General features: G+C 39.4%; 1 protein-coding gene across 7 annotated transcripts in view; it reads left to right on the plus strand.

The window, feature by feature from the left end:
• Window positions 1–22,594, plus strand: part of TPK1 (thiamin pyrophosphokinase 1) — a 260,377-nt gene that overhangs the window by 63,985 nt on the left and 173,798 nt on the right. For all 7 annotated transcript variants that reach the window (XM_074315232.1, XM_074315236.1, XM_074315230.1 and 4 more), the window contains one exon: window positions 16,697–16,766. In XM_074315232.1, the coding sequence (XP_074171333.1) occupies window positions 16,697–16,766 (70 nt within the window). The remainder of the gene's footprint in view (window positions 1–16,696; window positions 16,767–22,594) is intronic.

Consider the following 22,594-nt stretch of genomic DNA (forward strand, 5'->3'; position numbering starts at 1 on the left):
GGGTAAAGAAAGAAGTCATTGGGACCCAGATCAGGTGAGCAGGGTGGGTGTTGCAATACAGTTATTTGTTTACTGGCTAAAAACTCCCTCACAGACAGTGCCGTGTGAGCTGGTGCATTGTCGCAATGCAAGAGCCATGAATTGTTGGTGAAAAGTTCAGGTCGTCTAACTTCTTCACGCAGACTTTTCAGCACTTCTAAATAGTAAACGTGGTTAACTCTTTGTCCAGTTGGTACAGATTCATAATGATATCTGGTATCAAACTCCCTGATATCCAATCCCTCTGATATCATAAAAGGTTACCAATGTTGTTGCAACAAGCTCGCGAATTTAATTGTCAGACCTCATATATTAGAATCTAGTTTAAAAGACCTTTTTAAATAGGTATAACAACTTCTCAGTGAAAGTTGTGTTATAGTTTAATTGGTATAGTTCTTTTTTCTTTCCTAGTTGTATATATAACAATGCTGTTTCTGTTAATGATATCTTAGGTCTAATTGAACTATATTAATATATTTGAGCTAAATAGGTTTAGTGGCCTCTATGAAAAAATGCAGAATATATAGGGGAACAAAGCACCCTGGCTGTGGCATGAGATGACATGGTGTTTGAGTCCCAGTTCTGCCATATCTTAACCATGTTACCAGCAAAATCAGTTTTTGAATGTTGAACGTCAGCTGCTAAATATGATAGGTGTAATTTCGTGGTTCTTGACTAGAAACGAACATGATCTCCATCTGTTCAATACCGTATCTTTTGGATGATTTTTTAAATGTTCATGATTAAGTTAACAAATATTTTTCTTTCTTTTTTATTTTTTTATGAATAATCAATTCATTTTACTCTAAGTGTGCCCTGTCACCCTTCCTTTTTAGTTCAAGGACTGAAAAATTTCCAGCTCTTAGGTTTTTGGTTTGTTTCTATTTTATAATTCATATTTTCATTGCATTGTAAGCATAGAGTATTACTTGTCCTATTTTTTCTATTTGGAGTTGTCACGACATTTTCTGTGTGGCTTATAGTTAGTTTCTGTGAATTTTTTATGGATGCTGGAGATCTATATGCAGATTACAGCATTTAATATACCTCACTTAATTGTGATTTATTAGTTAGTTATTCTTTCCGTGTCCTTTACCTTCTTGGATTGAGAAAGAGGGGTAAGGTTCTTCCACTATTGATGCATGACCCCTACTTTCTTCTTGTTTTTACTTACAAAGCATGCCTTTGCCCACTTTCAGTCTTTTAGAGTTATTTTATTTTAGGTATGTGATTTACAGCATACAATTCGATAGTTTATTGGAAATGGAGAGGGGAAGCAAGTCCAGATAAGTGGCATCAGAAAAGATTTTAAGGAAAACCCAATGCTCGAGCTAAGTCTTGATGGAAGGAAAGAGGGGCCTTGGTGTAGGGAGGTGACTGAGTGGGGAGTGGGGAGGGCTGCCTCAAGCAGAGGTACCGGCCAAAGGTTTCCTGTGAGAGGCCGCCAGTGATCCTGTTTCCATGTGTTTTTTGATAAGTTGAGGTTTTTCTTTTAGTACTGTGTTTCCCCGAAAATAAGACCTAGCCAGACCATCAGCTCTAATGTGTCTTTTGGAGCAAAAATTAATATAAGACCCAGTCTTATTTTAATATAAGACCAGATATAATATAATACCGGGTTTTATATAATATAATATAAGACCTGGTCTTATATTAGTTTTTGCCCCAAAAGACGCATTAGAACTGATGGTCCATGGTCCAGCTAGGTCTTATTTTCTGGGACACACAGTAGTTCTTTCAAGAAACTATGGGAATGAAATTCTGTGGGTTCAAAAATGTTTAAAAGTGGGTATTTGTTTCCTTTAAGCTTAAACAGCATTTTGACTAAATGCACTTTTATATCCTGAGGACTTGATAGGGATCATTTCAATTCCTCAAGTATATTGAACATTTTCTGTGGAGAAATCTGAGGTGAGATTTCTCCCCCAACCCGACTAAAGAATACTTTTGGACTTTCAAGTACCAGCAATTTTAATTATATTTGACTCAATATTATCCTTCTGTATTGGTTTTTCCTGACATTTGTGTTCGACCTCTCAATCTATGGGTTTAGTCTTTCTCTAGTTCTGGAAAAGTTGTCTTTAATTTGTCTGTGTTCTCCTTGAGAAAACTGTTATGCACGTGAACATTTTTCAAATCTCCCATTTGTCTTTTTTTTTTTTCAATCTTTTCTAATTCATTGTTAATTTCCGCTTCTTTGGGCTCATGTCTTCATTTTGTCTAATATGGCTCCTACTGGGTTTTCAGCGATGCTCTTTCTGCTTCATCTTGTTTAGATTTAGTTTCTTTGATGAACTCCGTGAGCTTGTGACTCATCGTGTTCTGTGATTTTGCCCTTTCAAAGAGCTCTGCGTCTCTTCTTTGACTAGTTTTACTTCTTCATCAACTTCGTTGAGTTATAGTGTTATTTCCGGTCATGATTTTCATGTGCTTGATGGCAGCATTTCTCTGGGGACTTTTTCTCCTGTTCCTCCTGTTTAGTTCTTATTTCTTTTTCTTCCCTCCTTTCTCTCCCCCTCCTTCCCTCTCTCTCTCTGTTTTAACTTCTTTGTCTGTTCTAGATCTATGTTCCTTCATTTTTATTGATCTTTGATTGAAATGAACCACGCCTGCCTCAACCCCACCCCCTACCCCCCTGGTTTATGCCGGGGCTGGGAGAGCAGGAGTAGCAGGAATTCTTTCCTGTTCACAGAGTACAGAGCCCTTGATGGCACAGGATTGTACATTTGAGAATGTTTAACCTTTTCTCGTCGCTGCCAGTGCAGTGGCAGCCAGAGGCTGTTCATTCATATTCAGGCTTGTCTACATTTTCTACCGTGTCTCAGAGACAGTGTCTCTTCCATTGATTCTGTATCAGAATCGTTAACATAAGACCTCCTCTCAGACTCTTCCTATGCCCCTGCTTGCGTCCGACTGCCTTTGGCAGCTCTGTCACATACCTGGTGACTGGGGAAGCGCTTTTGCCTAATTTTCTCTAAGACGAAATTTCCATTTCTTTTCTTTTTTTTCATTCTGTTGTTTTGGTATGGACAAAGGACAGCAACTTCTGCACTCTACTGTCTTAAAACACTCATCTTAAAAAATTCTTTTTTTTCTCTTTAAATCTTTTGAGTAAATTTATTCCAGCTAACAGAAGCCTTCTGCAGAATAATATTTAGGATTTGGTTTCTTGGCTGTTGCCATCATTCCTTTCCCTGCTTGGTGAGTTTTTTTTGTGTGTGTGTTTTCCTGATTGTTAATTGTTTTACTTGAGGACTGGATTTCACTGTCTGTGGTTCCTGGAAGGGTTAACTGTGATCAAGTGGGACGTCGTCGCTGTCCTGTGAGGACAGTTTGTTTTGAGGGCACACTTGGTTGTGCACTTATTAAAAATATTGTAGCAATCAATATTTCCATTTCCGTTCATTTCTCTAGGCTATATTGTCCTTCTCTGTGCATTTTATGAGGTTGTATATCTTATGAATTATTAAAACAAGCTTGAATACATCTTTTAAAAAGAATAGAAGTAACTTTTACTTGCCTGCCATCCCATCCGGAGGCACTGGTTTCCTTTTATTATTGAATTCTACTTAATGTTGCTGTTTATGTTCCAAGGATCAAAGATACGAGGGAAGGGGGGCAAGTTCTGTACTTTGGTGGGAAGGAATATAGTTACTTTAGTTTTCATATCAAATACCAAAAGTTATTTTCAGATACACTGCAGCCAAAAAAAGGAAAAAACACCCACTACCTGCCAGTCAGTGAAAATAACTAACAGCATGTACTGCCATGCAGTACTTATAATTGTTTCAAATTTACAAGCACAACAATGAAACACGTTTTGCATAATGAAATATTTATTTTTATCCATCATGCTTGCAAGCTGAGCTCCATGCGTCATGTTTGCAAACTGCAGCGGCAACATTTCTGTAGCATGAGCCAAATATAATTTCCAGCTGTTTAAATTCTTTTTTAGGTCCTGTTAAAAACTGTCGTCGAACAACAAACCTCAGTGTTTTTCTTTTTGCTCTTTTCATATTTCTGTTGACTTTTTTCTTTTTTTCTTTTCCCTCATGTATAAAAATGTTTTTCCGTGATGCTTGGTGTTTGAGATAGCACTAGAATACATAAAAGGCATTCCAGTTTTTGTCTTTGTATAACTTAGTGTATCATTCACGGAGTTCTTCAGCATTCTAATTTTGCATCTCTTTTGCCTCATATGTAAAAAAAAAAGAAAGAAAAGTCACCTATAGGTTCTAGAATAGAGAAAAGTTAGCTACAATATTATGAATTTTTTTTTTTAATTACTGTAATGTGAAGATCCTACTGTTTTCATGTAGATTTGAGTCAAGACTTGTGCAAAAGCCCAGAGGTTATAAAATACTTTATAGCTTCTTCCTTTGTGACATAGCAGGTGCAATGAGTGAGATGGGTTTTGTTCTGGGTACTGTGTTCCATTATCATGGAACTGCTTACCCTTTAGATTTGGTGATTCTGGTGATCCAGAAGTAGTTAATAGGTACTATGAGGTAGGTAATTGGCCACAATTATTCTTTGTATGTTCCGCGTTCTATTTCAGTTGTCTCAGGTTGCTCTCCTTGGGGAAGGAGTAATACAAAAATATGATTATTGTTATTTTAAATCAAAAGTCTGGGCTTGCTCACAGTTGGCAGGAGCAATGTGACGCATCTCCCCTAGTTTCAGCTAATCCAGTTAGTGTTCACTCTCGCCTGCCTCTGGACTTCTGCCCGGCATGACTTCATTCCCTTCTTTTCTCACTTAGCAAATGTATACTTTTAAAATAGTAAGATGATATTATTTGTGATCTCAGTTCCTGTGGTTTGCTTTCTATTGTGCCCAGAGCTGAGCTGTGTCCTTTCTGTGTGCTCCTCTAGAGCTTTCTGTGTCATCCACTTGTGGAATCACCTCAGTGCATTGTTGTACTTATGTCTCACACCTTCTTGAGCAGTGCCAGGTCACAGAGGTGTAACGTGAGCCACAGGTATCCACTTAAACCTTCTTGTAGCCACATCAAATAGGGAAAAAGAAGTGAGATAAATTATAATACTGTCTTGTTTAATCCAGTATATTCAGGATATCATTTCAACATATAAGCAATGTAAAAGTTCTTAATGATACATTTTATATTCTTTTTGTACTAAGTCTTTAGGATTCAGTGTTGAGCTTACACTTGTAGCACATCTCAGGTGAGATGAGCTGCATTTCAGATGCTCCGTAACACAAGTGGCTAGTAGTTGCCATATTCGGCAGCATAGCTCTGGATTGGGGTCCTCTTCAGAGCTGGAACCATGGCTTGTGTTGCTATATTTCTGGCTACAGTTGGTGCTCATTCAATGTGTGTCTATGAATGAATGAATGAACAAATGAATGGAACATACTGGGAAGGCTATTAGGTAGATTGATGCCAGTCACTACTGATGACAGTACCTCCTGTTGCGAGAACTAAGGCACATTGAGTAAAAGGAGGGCGTAGAGGCTGGAACGATCCTGCATTTCCATCATAAGGCGGGACAGTGGGGACAAGGCTTAAAGAGCTAAGTTACCGAGGGTTTAGTGCAGGAGGCATCTAGGAGAGGAAAGTAAGAGGGTGGCCGGTCTCCATCCCGGGTGTACTTTCCAGCTGATACCTGATCCAGAGCATTTGACAGTCAGCACCTTTCACTTTTACTGGTAGACTGAGCTCCTTCTACCACCAGTCGTCGTAACCAAATTTATATTCAAGCCCTGTGTGCATTTATTTAATACAGATAGAGGCTAGCGTGTCTGCTTTAGTTTGCCGCTTAAACAACAAAATTATTCAATTATATAAATCAGTACAGTCACTCTGGATAGCAATTTGCCTTTCTGTTGTAAAATTAATGATGTGCATATTCAATGACCCAATGATTATCCATTTAGATCTATCCCGTTGAGATAAGGTTTCATAGGTGCAGGAGGAGGCATGTAAATGATAATTGCAGCATTCTTTAACATAGCAAAAACGTGTAACCCACCTAAACGGCTAGTAATAGGAGATGAGATAAATATTTTGACACATTCATTAACTCTGTACAGGAGTTAAATGAATCTAATGAACTAGATTTGTATTTTCCAACGGAGAGCCCTCTAAAACATAATGTTGAGTGATAAAAGCAAGTTTGTGAACACCGTTTTTTGTTTTTTTTAAATAACACAATATTATGTATTGCTCATTGATGCAAATGCATGCTATACAAAAGTTCAAACAAAAGTAAAGATAAACCAGCTGTAGTTTGGTTGGTCATTAGAGCGAGAGCTAGGGCATATGGAGGTCACAGAGGTGTTATTCTTTGTTCCTTGATGTAGTTTACAGTTTTCTCACTTTATATGTTTTATACATTCAGAGGCTCTCCTTCGAGTCTATATTTTTTTGAAAGTAAAAATTTAGGATTAAAAATGCTAGAGGTATTCTTCTTTATTGGAACACTTCATATGAATTATTTCAGTCCTTTGCTGAAAAAGGGGTGTACAAATGGAGCTGTGTCCTTTTGATGTGCACAAGTACAAAGGTACATTTTATCACTAAATCTACTTTATTCTATATTTCAGGCTAGAATTTTAATCCATATCCCTGCGGGGAAATACCTAATAAACTCAGCATCCCACAGGACCTTTTGTATCCTCATGAGTTAAGACAAAAAGTGTTTTTTAAAATCTAGACTAGCCTGAGCCTTTTAAAGGTGTCGCGGCTGTGGTGTATTTCAATTCAGTTCAGCAAGCACTTGCAGAATGGCTGTATGTGGGGGCACGGATCGGGCTTGAGGGTGACTAGGAGGCAGTGAGTACATTGTGTGGGGAAGAAGTTAGAGACGCCTTCAGACTTCTCAGGGCATTGAAACTATGATGGGAAATGGCCAATTGGGTGAAGAAGAATTCGCTGTCAGAGTGGGAAAGATATATATACATACACACACACACACACACACACACACACACACACACATATACATATATGTCATTTATTGCCTTTCAGCTCTGGATCTAGCCTTCATTATCTGCTCTGATCACAGAGCTGGCTCTTTTTAAGCATTTCTCGTTTGAGTATATTATGTGTCAGCGGAGGGCATGGGAAGGACATTGCTGGACAACGGGGCTTCTCTTCCTGCTTGCAGGGACTTTCTCAGGCCCGTGCGGCATGCAGCCCCCAGCTTGTGCCTGCACTGCCTGGGGGTCAGCACTACCTGTCACCTTCCCTTGGTCAGCTTCTCCTGCTACGACCCCTCAGGTGGTGTCTCCCCAGGTTACACCCACTGGGACCGGTCCCCTTTCGGGGGCTTCCTAGTGAAGCGCACGGCCTGCAGCTCCCTGTGAATGGGGCCCCCCAGCACTTCACAGGGAGCGTTTCCAGGCCGACCCACCACCGAGCCCTTTGCAGTGCTGTCTGTTTCCTAGACCTGCTGTTACTGTATTTTGTGTATCAGCCCTTCGTTCTTCCAGTCCCTGGTAATAATTTTCTCATATTCAGATCATTTTCACAAACTACTTTGTTCACATTTCCGCATCGTGTTTCCTGACGGGACCCTGCTGTAGACAGAAGGCAAACTGCAGGCAGAAGGCTAAGGCCACTAGCGGTGACTGTATTAGTTAAAGGACCTCTTAGCCTGGCTTCCACCTGCTCGCCGTTTCCTTCCCGTCTGACAGTAAGCTAGCTCTGTGAATGGGTTGTCAGGTCAGTAGATGTAAACATCTCTGCAGCTCTTACCATGGATGCTAGTGCATTGGAGAAGCCATGTGTATGGTTGTTACTGGTGAGGTGGACGTTTCCGATTCTAAGCTTGTGTTTGTATTTCACTTGGCTTTCCTGAGCCATCTCATGTGCACAGTGGAGGCTTCACATGCACAGTGGAGGCTTTCTGGGTAACAAAAGTAACGTGGGCTTGATTACCAAATGAAACTGGGTTCTAATTCTGGCTCCGCTGTTACAATAACTCTCATTCTAATTCCATAACATATAAAGGAAAAATCTTCTTCTTTCCTAAATCCAGGTTTTCACTCTGGAGACCACAAGAAAATTCATTGTGTAACTTGGGGCAAATCACTTTGTGTGTTTGAGCTCATTTACTTTGTCTGTAAAATAGGAAATAAACCACAAGCCTTTCAGGTTATTGTAAAATTTGTGTTGTAATAAAGCAGCACTAGGAGTATATAGATGGTCCAGTTTCTCTGCTTCCTCACTGTCATTTGATATAAGATAAAATCACAATATTTTATTTTGGCCACTTTTCTAAGTATGTAGTGATATCTTATTGTGGTTTTAATTTGACTTTTTCTGTGAACATCTTTTCATGTGTCCATTCGTCATCTCTATAGCCTCTGTTCTCCTTTGTTAAATTTCCTGAAAATAACATGTCTTGGGATTTTCTTACACTTTTTTTTGTTTGTTTTCTTTTCTTTTCTTTTTTTGGAAAATAAGCAGGAAAACATAACCTGTCTTGAATTTTATTTTGCTGTTTGCCACAGCAGTTCTTCCTGACCTTTTAAACCAGGGCTTCTTTACCAGAAGTTATCTCACATATTCAAAGTTTTCTCAGGTTTCATATTTCCTATGATTTTGGAATAACCCAAACCAACAAACAAACCCAAAGTCAAGCCCCAAAAAGTAAAACTGCTCTGAACACTTGCTAACTATGCAGCTATGCTGTATTTCATGTTTTAAATGTTTTTTGAAACTTTTTTGGACAGTGCCTGTCAATTTGTAATTACCACTGGTATGAAATATTACACCTGGAGGTAAATGTGGTATAGAGAAAAATGGCAGAAAAAGCTGTTCAAAACTTCGTCTCTCTCATTATAAGGAGAATGGAAATAGACCCCGATGATTATAATATTATGGCACAGTAAAATTTTGAAAGATGATAGAGGGCCAAGAACAGCAAGAAATACTTTATGGAGTATGGCTAAGCAAGGGAACATGCGATAGAGGGAATACAGAACAGTTGTCCATAGGACCAGTGTTCACCAGTTGCTTAAGAAAAGCACCTGCGGGTCATCTCTGATTCCCTTTGCACCACCCTCCACATCCACTCTCTCAGCCAGTCTGCTGTCTTCCACCTCCTGGATAGATCTTGAAATACATCCATATTTCCCTGCCTTAAATGCCACCACCCTCGTCTAAGCCACCGTCTTCCTGGGGCTCTGCACCAGCCTCCTTCCCCTCTTGTCTCGCTCTAACCTGTTCTCAGCGTAAAAGGAAGAATGGTGCTTAACATTCTGACATAAGTCAGAGTGGAACACGCTCAGACTTAAAACCCTCAGTGTCTTCCCTTTATCCTTAAACTCTGGTCTGGATCATGACCGGCTTAATCTGGTCTTTGACTCCTCTCAACTTTATCTCTTACAGCCCTTCCCTTATCTCCAAAGCAACTGCCTTTCTTTAATTATTTCAAAAGCTGAGCTTTTTTTATGCCTTCATAAATCATGTTTCTACGACTAAGATTAACTTCTCTCTAAGAATGCCCTCAGATAACCTACCAACTGAGAAATGAGGTAGTTAATAAGGCATTTATTCACCCCCTCGAAGCACTGCGGTCTGTAATTGTGCTTTGTCCCACATGGCTGTCACTCTTGCCTAAAGGAGGCCCACTGTGAATTTTGGGGTAGTTTACCTCCCGCTTTTAACCTGAACCCAGTGATTCCTCTTCTTTCCATCTTTTTCTAGACACATTAACCCTAATTCTTCTCCTCATCTTTCTACTCATAGCCTTTAACCACTCCCTCTGTCTTCCTAAGCAGGAAGAAGGATTAGTTTATGATAAAGGTATTACTTTTTGTGTAACAGTCTGATTTTGATACATTCTCGCTTTTGACATATGCAACGATAAATCTCATTTGAAATATGTCTTTCATGGAAGTTCTGAGATCGGTTACCACAGGATCCATAAAAAAAGAAAAGGAAAAAAAAAAAGAAGAGGGGAAGAATTCTGGTGTCAAAGGAACAGGCAAAGGAGGCAAATCTGTTCCAGATCTCTCTACATTCTTCTATTATGGAACATATTTGCATCAACAAAGTGATTTTTTTTTTTAAAGCTTTTACTTTTGCCAAGTGGACCAGCCACCATCATTACTCTTTTCTCCTATTCCAGCTCATCTTGGTAGTTCTAGGCGTTGTATCCCTTCTGCTAATTCAGACATCTGCCACCGCTCACTGTTTTGTCACTACCACTTTACCAGTGTCTGTATGTTATGAAGTGAACTGAGCTAATAGAAGTTGTCACTTTTCATGCTCACTATCTGTGGTGATATCCGTGTAATGGTTGTGTCTCATCTGATGTGGGAGATCCCAGAAGATAGTCCAAAGGGCCTGATTTCCACTGTTGTGACTGACTGGTGACAGTCCTTGAGCAATAGGATCTCAAATGAATAGGAGGCACAACTGAAGAGGGTGTGTGATCATGCTAGAAGGTCAACCAGAATATCATCGATGGCCAGTACACACTGATCGTGTGGGGGTCTCGTGATGAGCCGCAAAGTCTACAATAGAGGACGGGTACTGTGGTCGGTGTGTGTCTGGGAGAGATACAAGGGCAGTTGAGCTGGGACGCAAGTTGACTTGTAAATTCACCTGACTCGGGTAGTTAGGTTGAATGTAGTTTCGGGGTGAGTCCTGCTTTTAAATTGGAAGTTTGCAGAATGCAATGAGCAAGTTTTCCTTAAGCTGCATATGGTAACTCTGGGGGGACTGCCGAGGTATAAGTGACCGTCCAGTGTGGGCACTGGTCCTCGATTCCGAGTGATTTTGCCCACAAGGGGATACTTGGCATTGTCTGCAGGGATTTTTGGTTGTCACAACTCGGGCGCTGCTGGCATCCAGTGGGAAAGGCCAGGGATGCTGCTGGACAGGCTGTGGTGTACTGGACAACCCCTCGCAGTAAAGACCCCAATTGGGAACAGGGCCATGGTTAAGCAGCACCAATACAGGTCTGCTCTGTGTTTTCTTATTCACACTTGCCACCTTGTGTCTAAGGTCTGGCTAATCTTCAGTAAAAATGTAATGGTTGAAGCATGCATATGCTCACTTCGCATACAAGACCGTATGTTTCTGTGCTGCTCAGCTCTTTGCAGGTTTTACACTCTATTAGATTTACTCATCCTTTAGAAAAATGTCCCTGTGCCACTTTAGGATAAACAGACAGTTTGATGTTTGGCTGTTTTTAAGATGTTTTAGTAATGAGATATGTGGTGTGGTGTCACTCAGCGTTAAAGAGATACCTGAGTGGAAGTTCATAAATAGCATTACGAAGGACTAAATGTCACACTTCATCTACATAGAGCACAAGCAGGACGGGAGGAGATAGAAGGTGGCACGGAGAAAGGAGGATAGAATTTACACGGGAACACTTACCTCCGGGTAATAAAAACCTTCATTACGTGGCATGAACCAGCTCATTAGAATGGCACAGCAGTCTGAATGTTGCCGCTCAACATAAATACCACTTATTTTTATTTGAAATAAGGATAATTTTGTGCTCCTGACTTGACTAGAATTTAAAGAGTATTCCACTCACCATTTGTGGGATATTGCAAACAATGCGGTCTTTCTTAATAATTGCACATAAGTATACCATAAATAGAACCTTCCATCTGAAACTGAAAAGTTACCGAAACAGCAGTTAACTACGCATTGTGGTACTCCTACGAGCAAAGTAAGTTGTTGTGATCTTCTCAGAGAGCATATATTTCCATGAAATGCTTTCGGTGAAAGTTTTCCCCATGAAATAACGTCCTGATGGGGCAGCGTGCGAATCCGTCGGTTAAGCATGTCTGTGAGCTGACTGATTTGGGTGGTGAGCAAAGCCTGCCGGGGACAGTGAGCGCAAATAACAGGCAGACTGTCTACAGGGAGGCACAGCACCTCTAAGGCTTCTCCCGGCACGGATGTGAGGATAACACGGTGGGGTTCGAGTGAGAGAAAGCGTCCGTGTGTTTGAAGTAGAAGTTGGTATTTCCGTTTGTTACGGCTCCTTCTGTTTCAAATGACAGAGAAACCAACTCAAACTGGCCTGGGCCCAAAAAGGGAATTTATAGCTCACATAATTGAAAAGGCCGGTGCCAGGCTATTGCTAAGGCTGTGGGGGCGCAAACACCGCCCTTGCCTCCTGGCTTGGCCGTTACTGTACTGGCTCCCATCCCTGGGCGGACATGACACCGTAGATCAGAGGCCCAGGCCTCCACTCTCAGGTTGAGGACAGTAGGGAAGGGAACCTGGACGTCTCTCTAGGTCTCATTGTCTTTGATTGGATCACGTCTCTGTCTCCGCATCAGTCACTCTGGGCAGGAGATTGTCATGACATGGGTTGAACCATGTGCCAAATCCGGGTTTGGGTATCAATTCAGTGTCCCTTGAGGACTGAGAGTGTGGGGCTGCGGTTCCCTTGCAGGAAGTGAGTTATGCAAAGAAGAAATCTTTGTCCTAGCCCTGTCCTCTTCTGCAGAAGTCTGCACAGCAAAACCACCATGAGCTATCACCCCAAACCTGTTAGGACGGCTATCACAGGAAAACAAAAAGGTGGTAGGTGAGGATGTGGAGACATTGGAAGCCTGGTTCACCGTTGGTAGGAGTGCGAAACGGTGCAGCCTCTGTGGAAAACAGAATGGAAGTTCCTAAAACACAAAAATTAAGACGGAACTACCAGGTGATCCAGGAATCCCACTTCTGGGTTTTATCCAAAAGAACGGAAGTCAGATGGAGGTCCAGTCATTTCCCAGGAGTGACTTTCAAGTGTTCCAGTCACAGCTTGTTTGGAATGCCCGTGGCCGTGGACTCATTGATTCGTAGCTGGTGGCTGTGAGTTCCCTAGGGGTGTGCAACTAATGCCCACTCCTTCCTGCAGGTGTGTCTGACCAATGCTGACTACTGGTGACTTGATAAACCTTCTTGAAAAAGTAACCGTGGCCCAGTTCTTAGTTTTCTTGAATTACGTATATACTGTTAACCATGCTGTGAGTTGCTATTGCCGGGAAGCTTTGATCAACAACAATTTAAAACTTTAAATAACAATGTATCTTCCAAGAGATAACATGAATACATCTAAGAGTTACTTTTTTTATGGTTCTAATGTCCTACAATGGTATCTTTCACCAATATTCTGTTGGTGGCTATTTACGTGTACTATGAGGTTTTCATAGAATTTCTGGATCAAAGGGTTTGCACATTGACACTTTTATATATCTGCCAAACTTTCCCTTAAAGTCAGTCTCATCAACAGCATGTTATAGAATTTGTTTCCCCAGCTCTTTCCTTCAAGTTGCCTCTCTCTAGCCTCTGAAAAAATTTGTGAATTTAGTAAAATACATATAATAATCTTTATTTTGCATTAGAATTTGCATTCCTGGAATTAGCCCAAAGTTACAGGACTAATAAGTAGTTGATCTAGACTAGAATTGAAATGGTCTGTATCTGCTGTTCTTTCAGTTAACTGAAACTGAAAAATGTTTTACTTTATTTTTTCCTCTACCATAATACTGGGAACTAAGTTAATAGTCTACTTTGCAGAAATTCACATTTTTATCTGTTCAACTTTCTTCAGTGGAAATTAATGAAATAGTCAATTAACCTCTACTGTGAGTAGAGCTCTTCATTATTTGTCAGTAATATTAACTGACGTTATGCCAGGTTAAAAAAAAAAAAAAGCTGTTTAATATAATTATTGGTAATACCAATATATAAAGTTATATGGAGATTTTAATATAGTTTAGTCTTTAGCTGTTTATCAGCCTGGTGCTTAGTAAATAATTACTCAACCATTGAACTTACAGTATTTGACAGTTCTGCAAAAATTTTGCTGAATAAGTCAATTAAATTTTTACATTAAAAGATAACTCATGCAGTAACTTCTATTCATTAAAGCTTGAAACAATTTAAATGATGGAATGAACATAATTTTGAGGCTGAGTCATTATGATTTATTAAAAATATTAAAGAATGCCCTCTACTTCTGGTTTTCGTAGTTGGTCATATTCATTAATAGTGATATTTTATGTTCATTTTTCAAATTGCTGTTAATGAATTTATGCCAACATTATTTACTAGATGCGTGAAAGATTTCAGTTTTTCAATGCAATTTTATTTATGTATGTGGAAAATATTTTGAACTGGTTAAAACATTTTTGTTAGCAAAATTTTAAATGTGCTAGGGCATCTCATTTTTATCAAGCTTTATTGAAAACAAAACAGTTTTAGGGACAGACTGGAATTTGTTGTTCCGTTTGATAGGTTGCACCCCAACTTCTAGGTAATGAGAGACAGCCTATAGATTTCATTGTGGCTATCTTAGCTCCGTTTGCCATTTAAAACAGGAATAGATGTGGACAAATTTACTTCCCATCATCTAGTATTTCTCTTTTCATAAACTATTCTAAAAACACCCGTATGAAACTAGGTATGAGAAATAACAGATATTGGTAAATGTCTTTGGATTGTAAAAGTAGCACTGATCTTAGTTGAACTGGATTTATTACTAAGCAGTTTTACAGATTCTTTCATTGAAATTCCTCTCTCATTCCTTGTTCTCCCATTACATGTTGTTGCTTTTATCACAGCACTCATCAGCGTCTACAGTGCATTGCATATATGTGCTTGTGTCTCTTTTTTCTACTGTAATGTGAGTCTGGAGGGCTAGATCTGTTTGTTATTCATCTTTCTAGTCTAGATAGGGCCTGGCATATAACAGGTATAAATGTCGAATTCAGCTCATCTTTGCAAAATAATATACTGTGAAAAACTGACAAGTTATTCTATTTGATAATCCTTAGCCACTAAAAACTATTTTATATTTTCATAGTACTTCAGTGAATCAATTTTTATGTAGAAGGATCCCATGTACTTGTTAATTTTGTTTACAGAGAATTGTTTTGTGTATTCTGCAGGTAATTATTGATTGCCATCTGTTTGTATTTATCTGTCTTTTCAATTTCCATATTCAGTTGTTCTGTGCCATATTTTATATGTGAGATGATGTCTCCATTTTAGCTTTTGATGATTCTGAAAGTTTAGGTTTTGATATTTAAAAAATGTGCAGAATATTCTGTGATAGTCTGCAAGTTATGTGTGTGGCTTAATTTGAACTTGGATGCCTTTCCTTATAAGGAAATGTGTATTGTCAGTAATTGGTAAAATGAGATGTCCATCTGAGATCTCTGTAAAAACGGTTATTTTTGTTTTTCACTTTTTAAGTAGCGTAGGCCTTTCCAGCAACACACAGCTTTTTAGACTGTATTTTAATTTTAATGGAACTGGAGGAAGAAGACTCTCCCTTATTGAATGCTGGCTGTGTTGCAGTGTTGTGATGCATACTGTCCACGTGTATTAAATCATTAATCGCTTAATAACTCGGCACCACAGGTGGTATAATCCCTATTTACAGATGAGGAAGCTGAATCTTTTTGGCCGCTTGGCCTCTGTTTCATTTCTGATACAGATCTCAGAAAATCATTTACACATGGGTAGGCAAATACATTAGGACTTTTATTTCTGCCAATAGGGTCAATTGATACGTTTCACAATATCCTGCCTGTTATTAAATACCTAGAAATTTGGAGGTAAAGATGATAAATCCTCTTTTAAATGGATAGCTAAATTTACAAAAAGGCAAGGGGATTTCATAAGTGCCATGAAAGGAAGAAGTAGCTGAAAAGAATAGTTTGTTTCTTCTGAAGCTGCTGGTGCCCAAGCTCTTTACTGATCTGTGTGACTCAGTGACTTTGGTTTGAACAGCTCTGTGGGGACAGGACACAAGATAATGGCCTGTTCAGGGTGAGGCATGAGAATCTCAGACATCTTTGCATTCACTCATCACCCAGGATGAAAAAAAAAACATTAGGTAAAAAGTGTACCCAAAAAAAAAAAAAAAAAAAGGAGCTGATGCTAAGATACCCAACATTTCTAGGAAAAGTAGAAATTCAAGAAGTACCAACAACGAAAACAGGAATCCATGGTCTAAGAAAATTCCCAGGAATATCAACAGGAAGCTTAGAGCAGTTTCCTTCAAATCAGGAACATCAAATGCCCGAGTGACAGCCTGGAGAAAGCTTATGAAAGCAAGAGATGAAAGCCCCAGTTGGAAAGGCAGCCAGTCTTATTTGAATATCATGATATTTCCCAAGTTTCAGTCAATTTTGTACCATCTTCACAATTTTTAAAGTATTTACTCATTATCTAGTTTATTAGTTACTTAATATTTTCCAATAAGCTTAGGATGGTAGGCTTATGATTTATTTTTAAAAGAAAACCTTTGTATCACAATAGAAGATGGAAACCCATAATACCTGCCATAAGTAAAAAGTATCTATAAAAATTAATAAAGGGAACAAAGTTATAACTCTGTCCTGTCACTGAGTGTGAGGCTTGTCTTCTGTCATGAAGAAGGAAAAACAAGCTTCAAGCGATACTGAGGACACCATATGCAATCTTCTCCTTGATTTTAATAAGAGGAAATGAAAAAGATGCAAAAAGGAAATACACTTTGGCTGTCGGTGATTCTGTCTTTCTGGTGTGCATGCTATGGTTTGGGTACCAGCCAAGTGTGAAATGACGTACGGAGGGAAGTGTGACTCTGTGTGTGGCCGCTTTTTAATGTTTATCGTTTGGAAGCTACTGTTCCAAGCTTCCTATTGACAGGCTCTTTGTTTCTTCTATTTGAAGCTCTTTTAAGAGGCTGCGCTGATGGAGGTGCCAACCGTTTGTATGATGTCACCGAAGGAGAGAGGGAAAGGTAAGGTTTCTCTGAGCCTGTGTTCGCAATACCACTGACTGCTGTCCAGTCTGATTTCCTCGCTTCTTCTTAAGTAGTGACTGTGAATTTTCCTTCAGAATGAACAGAAAACCACCGCAGTGAGAGAGCTGCTTAGCCATGTTATTTCTTTGCTTTGAATGGTATATCCTAATAGGACTAGGCCAGTCGTGGTCTTGTTAGAAAAACAAAAACAAAGACACATTTCATTCTACTTCAAAAGCCTCACTAAGTACAGCATTATCAAATATCAATATTTGTGAGGACTTTGAACGTTGACTATAATAAAACTTCAAATGATAATTCGAGTTGTTATCCAAACAGTTTAAATGAATAAGAACTGATCTCATATAAACGAAATACATGTTCTGTTGTAGGAGAGGCGAGATTTCTATATTCGCGTTGAGTAAAGCTCAGGACAGTTTACTCTTAGTTACTTCTGAGTTCTGCACACACATGTATTTTAGGAGATGAATAATTTATTTCTTAATGATCTGTTACCTGTGCTTTCTGGTTTTCCTGATCTTTGCATGGGGAGTTATTTTTAGGTAAAAGTACATCTGATGAAAGCAAATTTTAAATCTGGCTCATTGCCAACATGTTTGTAGTTCAACCTCTTGGCAAACACAACAATTTATAGTCTAGATATAAGTAGAATAGCTATGAAATTTATTTTCACTTCTATCATGTATGTTATTAAATGTACTGAAATGTTTATAGTTTGAGAAATCATCTTGCTGCGGAAAATTAAAAAGAAAATATTATGCAGCATGTCATAGGTGTGAATTAAATATATGTATTTAGAAATGATGTAAAAAATACATCTTTATGGCATCAAATTTTTTAGCTTCAGGTTTCTGAAATTGGAGCTGCTTTTTGAAAGTAGCAGGTCGCTTATAGGCAGAAGGCCTGTTTTCTTTGCGATTGGGCGTGCCAATCTCGGGACTGGATGTAGCATCAAAGAACACAGCAATAGGGACAGCCTCGGGGATGATTTAAATTCTAACAGTCTGTGCTTCTTTATTTTTTTAACTTGATGGATTCCTCTGACAGTAGTCAGTAAGACCTGATGTAAACAGTCTATGAAAAAATGCTCAAGGATGTGTTGTAAGCAGCGCCTGGGCCAGTCAGTTCAGGGCCAAGCATAATGCCCGAGAGGCCAGCATGACCAGTGGGTCCTGCTTGTTCCATGCCTGTAGCCTGCCTGCTGGCAGGACTCTAGTACTAAGTGCTGCTTTGGGGATGGTAAGTGTAGCTCATGAGCATAGTTGTATGAGCAACATCTGCTCCCCAACTCTTCCTTGGTCATCATAACCATCTAGAACGCTTGTGAAAAAATACACGTTTCTCTGCTGATTACTTTTCTTGGATTGGGCTGGACATTAATAAGAGAGATAACACACAACACTTTAATTCACATGTAAAGGCAAAATATCACCAGATTTGGGGAGGGAGTACCATTATTTTTGCCCAAATTTCAAAATAATCATTTCTTTTTTGTTGTTGTTTGTTTCTCTCTCTCTTTTTTAATTAAATTTATTGGGGTGACAATTGTTAGTAAAGTTACATAGATTTCAGGTGTACAATTCTGTATTACATCATCTATAAATCCCATTGTGTGTTCACCACCCAGAGTCAGTTCTCCTTCCATCACCATATATTTGATCCCCCTTACCCTCATTTCTGATATTTCGGAACTCATTTATTCATCTTATGCGAGTCTTCCAAGAAGGTTTAATATGAGGTCTCTAACAACCATTTGTCTACATATGAAGATGTTCAGTAAGAAAATCTATCATGAGTTGGTTTCCTCGTTGTAATCGTGTGTTTGCCATGTTTCCTGTCCCGCTACTTAGGGACATGGCCTGCGTAAGGATGATGAGTGAGGCTCACTGCCTCGTGTGAAAATTAAGTTTTTGGAATAAATCTCATTACATCCAAACCCTAACCTGTGAAGCTAATTGGATACAAGTGGCTAAACTTGATTACTAGGTATTCATTGCATTTTCAAATACATTTGTTTTTAATGCCACCGCTTCACTTGTTCTTATTTATTTATTTATTTGTTTAAATGTCCATATCTGCACTATAACACCTTATAATTACACAATAAAACATGAGTGTGTACAGAATCATCTCCAACTGAAGACAAAATGAGGTGTTTCCACATTTTGGAAGGAAAGAAGGAGGGCTGATGTGGACAGTCAGTAACAGAGGGACAGGTTTGCAGAAGGATAGAACTGAGGCAAAAATCAGTCATGACCTGAGGTCTGATCCTCTGCTGGATGCAGACAACCCTCGACGTCATCTTTCACAAATGCTTGTTTCTGTGTTTCCACTCTGGAAGTGGCCTGTCTCTATTGATGAGGGGTTTTTTTGTTTTGTTTTGTTTTTAATTAAAAAACCCTAAAAGTTTTTTTTTTCTTATTGTGGAAACAATACCTGATGACTGGAGTACATGTTAGTGAGTTGGAAGAAACAAAAAGGAGATGATCACAACGACCTCTTATTTACTAAGTAGCAGAGAGTTGCGCTGAGTGTACCTCTTGGCTCTGCCCTTTGGAAGGACTGAAATGCCACCAATTTGTCTTGCTGAAGTGAAGGTAGCTCCCGCAGGCCTAGAAAACTGGGAATATGAGACAGAATAAATATTGGTCAATAAATACTTGATTACAGTTACTCTGTTCTCTTCTCCCATAAGTTTGGAGGGACTTTGATTGCTGACCCTCATATTTTTGATAAATATCTTGCCTCTGCTCGGAGAACTCATAGGTTCTGATTTGGGTGTGGGTTCAGTCTGTACATTGAACTGAGGTAGGACGAGGACCAGTCAGGAAAACAGAGTGGGTATTGTCCACGACACGTGGAGCTTAGCTTTGGCTGTGGAGTTGGGATTCGAGAGGAAGACATTTTAGGAAGCCTCAGTGTTTGTACTGTCATATTCCTGTGTTCTTGACTGTCTTCCTAATCCCAGATACCTGTTTTTAGAAATGTGGGGTAGTGAGGTGGGGTATCAGATGTATGGCCCAATAGCCCAAATTCTACAGCTCCAACCTGATACTGGCTGCTCTCGTGTTTATATTATGGTGACTAAAAAGTCCTGTGGTGGCCTCATTAGATCCGCCTCCTCCCTTCTCCCAAGAAGGAAAAACCCACCGTTGTCAGAACCAGGATGGTAAAGCATGGCCCCACTTGTCAGAATAATCACAGGCTACGGAGATGAAAAAATGAACAAACAAAACAGAAAAACAGGAGAAGCAGGGTAAGACATTCTAGGAAAATTTCATGTCGCAGAATTTTTCCTTGCCCATCACCGACAGGCACTGGAAGTTTGTTTTATTTGTCTAGTGTCGATTATATTGACGGTATATTAGATCAGGAAAGAGCAAATTGTCCACATCAAAGAATACGTTACCTGTGTGTGACAGGTACATAATAATGATTACAGGAGGCTTGTGTCCTCCCCTCCCCACCCCCAAAACACCCGCCACCAACGCTCTCCTCCCCACGCCAGTTATTCCTGTATCTGCAGGTTTAACAGAGACTCTAAGAGAACAGCTTCTAAGCGGGGCCTGAGAATAAAGACTCAACTATGGCAGTATCACCAACCTCTAACACCATAGGGAGTATTAAAAACAAAGAAACGCCTAGAGAAGTACACAAATTATGATACAGCTCACTGCGTTTTCACAAAGGGAGGACACTGATGACCGCAGTCCTGAGCTCAGGGTGGAGACTGTCACCAGCATTGCAGGCCTTCCTCATGCTCCCGCCAGCACATCTCCTCTGAATCAAGCGATGTTAGGCTAGTTTGGCCGATTGGGAGGACTTTATCAGACAGAATCGTACTATACTGAATTCTCAGTGTATGGAGATTGGGAGGGGGGATATATTTAAGAAACAGTGCTGTAGGTTCTTGTAGGAGGATTACACCTATGCTAATTCTGGTAAGAGTGGAGGAAGTGATGGGGTCAAGAAGAAAGAATTGTACAGAACAAGTAAGAGTCACAAAATTGATGACAATAGTAGTCTGGTATATGGGACAAGTAGTTTATACTGATGATTTTTTAAAAATAATGTGTTTAAAAATAGGAAAAGATTTGTAAACCTATTATATTAGAAAGTTAAGATAAACTGACCATAAATGAGAGAGAGAGAGAATGCTTTGGAATGAGACAGGATCTCTCTAGAATAATCCAGTGCAGAAAGAAGAATGTGGCAATAAGCTTGTGATTCATTCATTCATTCATTCATTCATTCAAGTATTTATTTAATACATTAAAGAAATTAGACATTTTGGTAGTTACTGTGAATATATAAATTAATGAACTATAATTCCTGCCCTCAAGAAACTTACAGTGTAATAGAAGTAAAGAGGAAATTACTATTCAGTATGATAAATTATAAAGCACATGAGAAAGTTCTAATTCAGCGTCATAGGTTCTATGACAGAAGGATGCATGGAGGATGGACAGTTAATCCAGAATGGGGATATATTAGAAAATATTCTGAGGATCCTAATGGAATGTAAAAAGTTAGGGTTGCAAAGTGTGATGTGTGTGTGTGTGTGTCTGTGGTGTGGTATGTGTATGTGTATGTACATGTGTGTTGACTAGGGGATGGAGGGTAGGTTGTGCATTGGGTCCCGGATAAAATCTAAACTCATCACCTCGAGAATGGGGCTTGGCTTGCACTTGCCTTTCAGCCATGCCGGGTTTCCCCCCTGCTTCTCCCAGACCCTCTCCTCACTGCCTGTGCTCAGGCCCTGCCCAGGCTTGTTCTCAACTTGTACGCATTGCATCAGTACTTCCCGTAACCATTCCTGTCGTCTGCTGTCCATTCTGATCAGTCCATGCTTACAGGTCCTGTGCTGCACTGACCCTCAGAGGGTTTGAACAGCATATGCTGGCATTTCTTGCAGAGTCCTCTCCATGCAGCCACGCTTGACTGAAATGCTCCCTGAGTTCTCCCTCTGCTCCCAGCCTAAAGGGACTTGCCATCACTTATACTGTAACAATACTCTTAAATTACAATGTTAACGTTCACGTGTTCCCTTGATTTAGAGCTCTGAAGACTTACAGCCTTTACTAGGTTGTAAATTTCTAGTGCTCTGTTGTCCCTTCACTTTGCATGATACTTTATAATTATTTCCTTTCTCATTTTATCTTGTGATGTAGCTATGTGTAGATGTATCTGATCTCTTACTCTGAGGTGAACTCCTTGAAGGCGGCAGTCATAATTAATCTCCCTTATATGCCTCATGACATCTAGTGCACTAATGAGCATCCTAAAACTTATCGAATTAATGATTTTTCATTGACATCTTAGAAGAAATGTCTAAGAGAGAAGAAACTAAGTTTTTCTTCATCCAGGGATCCCTAAGCTGTGTCAGCTATTGGAAGTATCTTGATGCTAGAGAAGAAAATTTGAATAATTGTATGTCTTATTAGTATGTTTAAATCAGAGCATCTTATATCTAAAAAGATTATGTTGTGCCTGAAATCATGTATATAGCACAAGTCCCACTTATTTCTGGAATGTCAGTGCATTTCTAATTCCTGTCTCAATGAGCCTTTTATCATGACACTTAGATCCTCGCCTTTGAATTCATTGGTATTTTGAGAGCAATGTGAATATCAGTGCTAAATGTGAGAGTTTTCCTTTTAATTATGATTTTGTGGGACTTAGAGACTCAGACTCATCAGCATAATAGTCTAAGACGTAGCTATAAACTTTGGTGTCATTAGTGTGTAGGAATTTGAAATGGGGGGTGTTGTTTTTAGGTTAGTTTTCTCAGACTAATTGATGAA

Source organism: Rhinolophus sinicus, linkage group LG11, assembly GCF_036562045.2.
Source record: "Rhinolophus sinicus isolate RSC01 linkage group LG11, ASM3656204v1, whole genome shotgun sequence".
NCBI classification, from domain to species: Eukaryota; Metazoa; Chordata; class Mammalia; order Chiroptera; family Rhinolophidae; genus Rhinolophus; species Rhinolophus sinicus.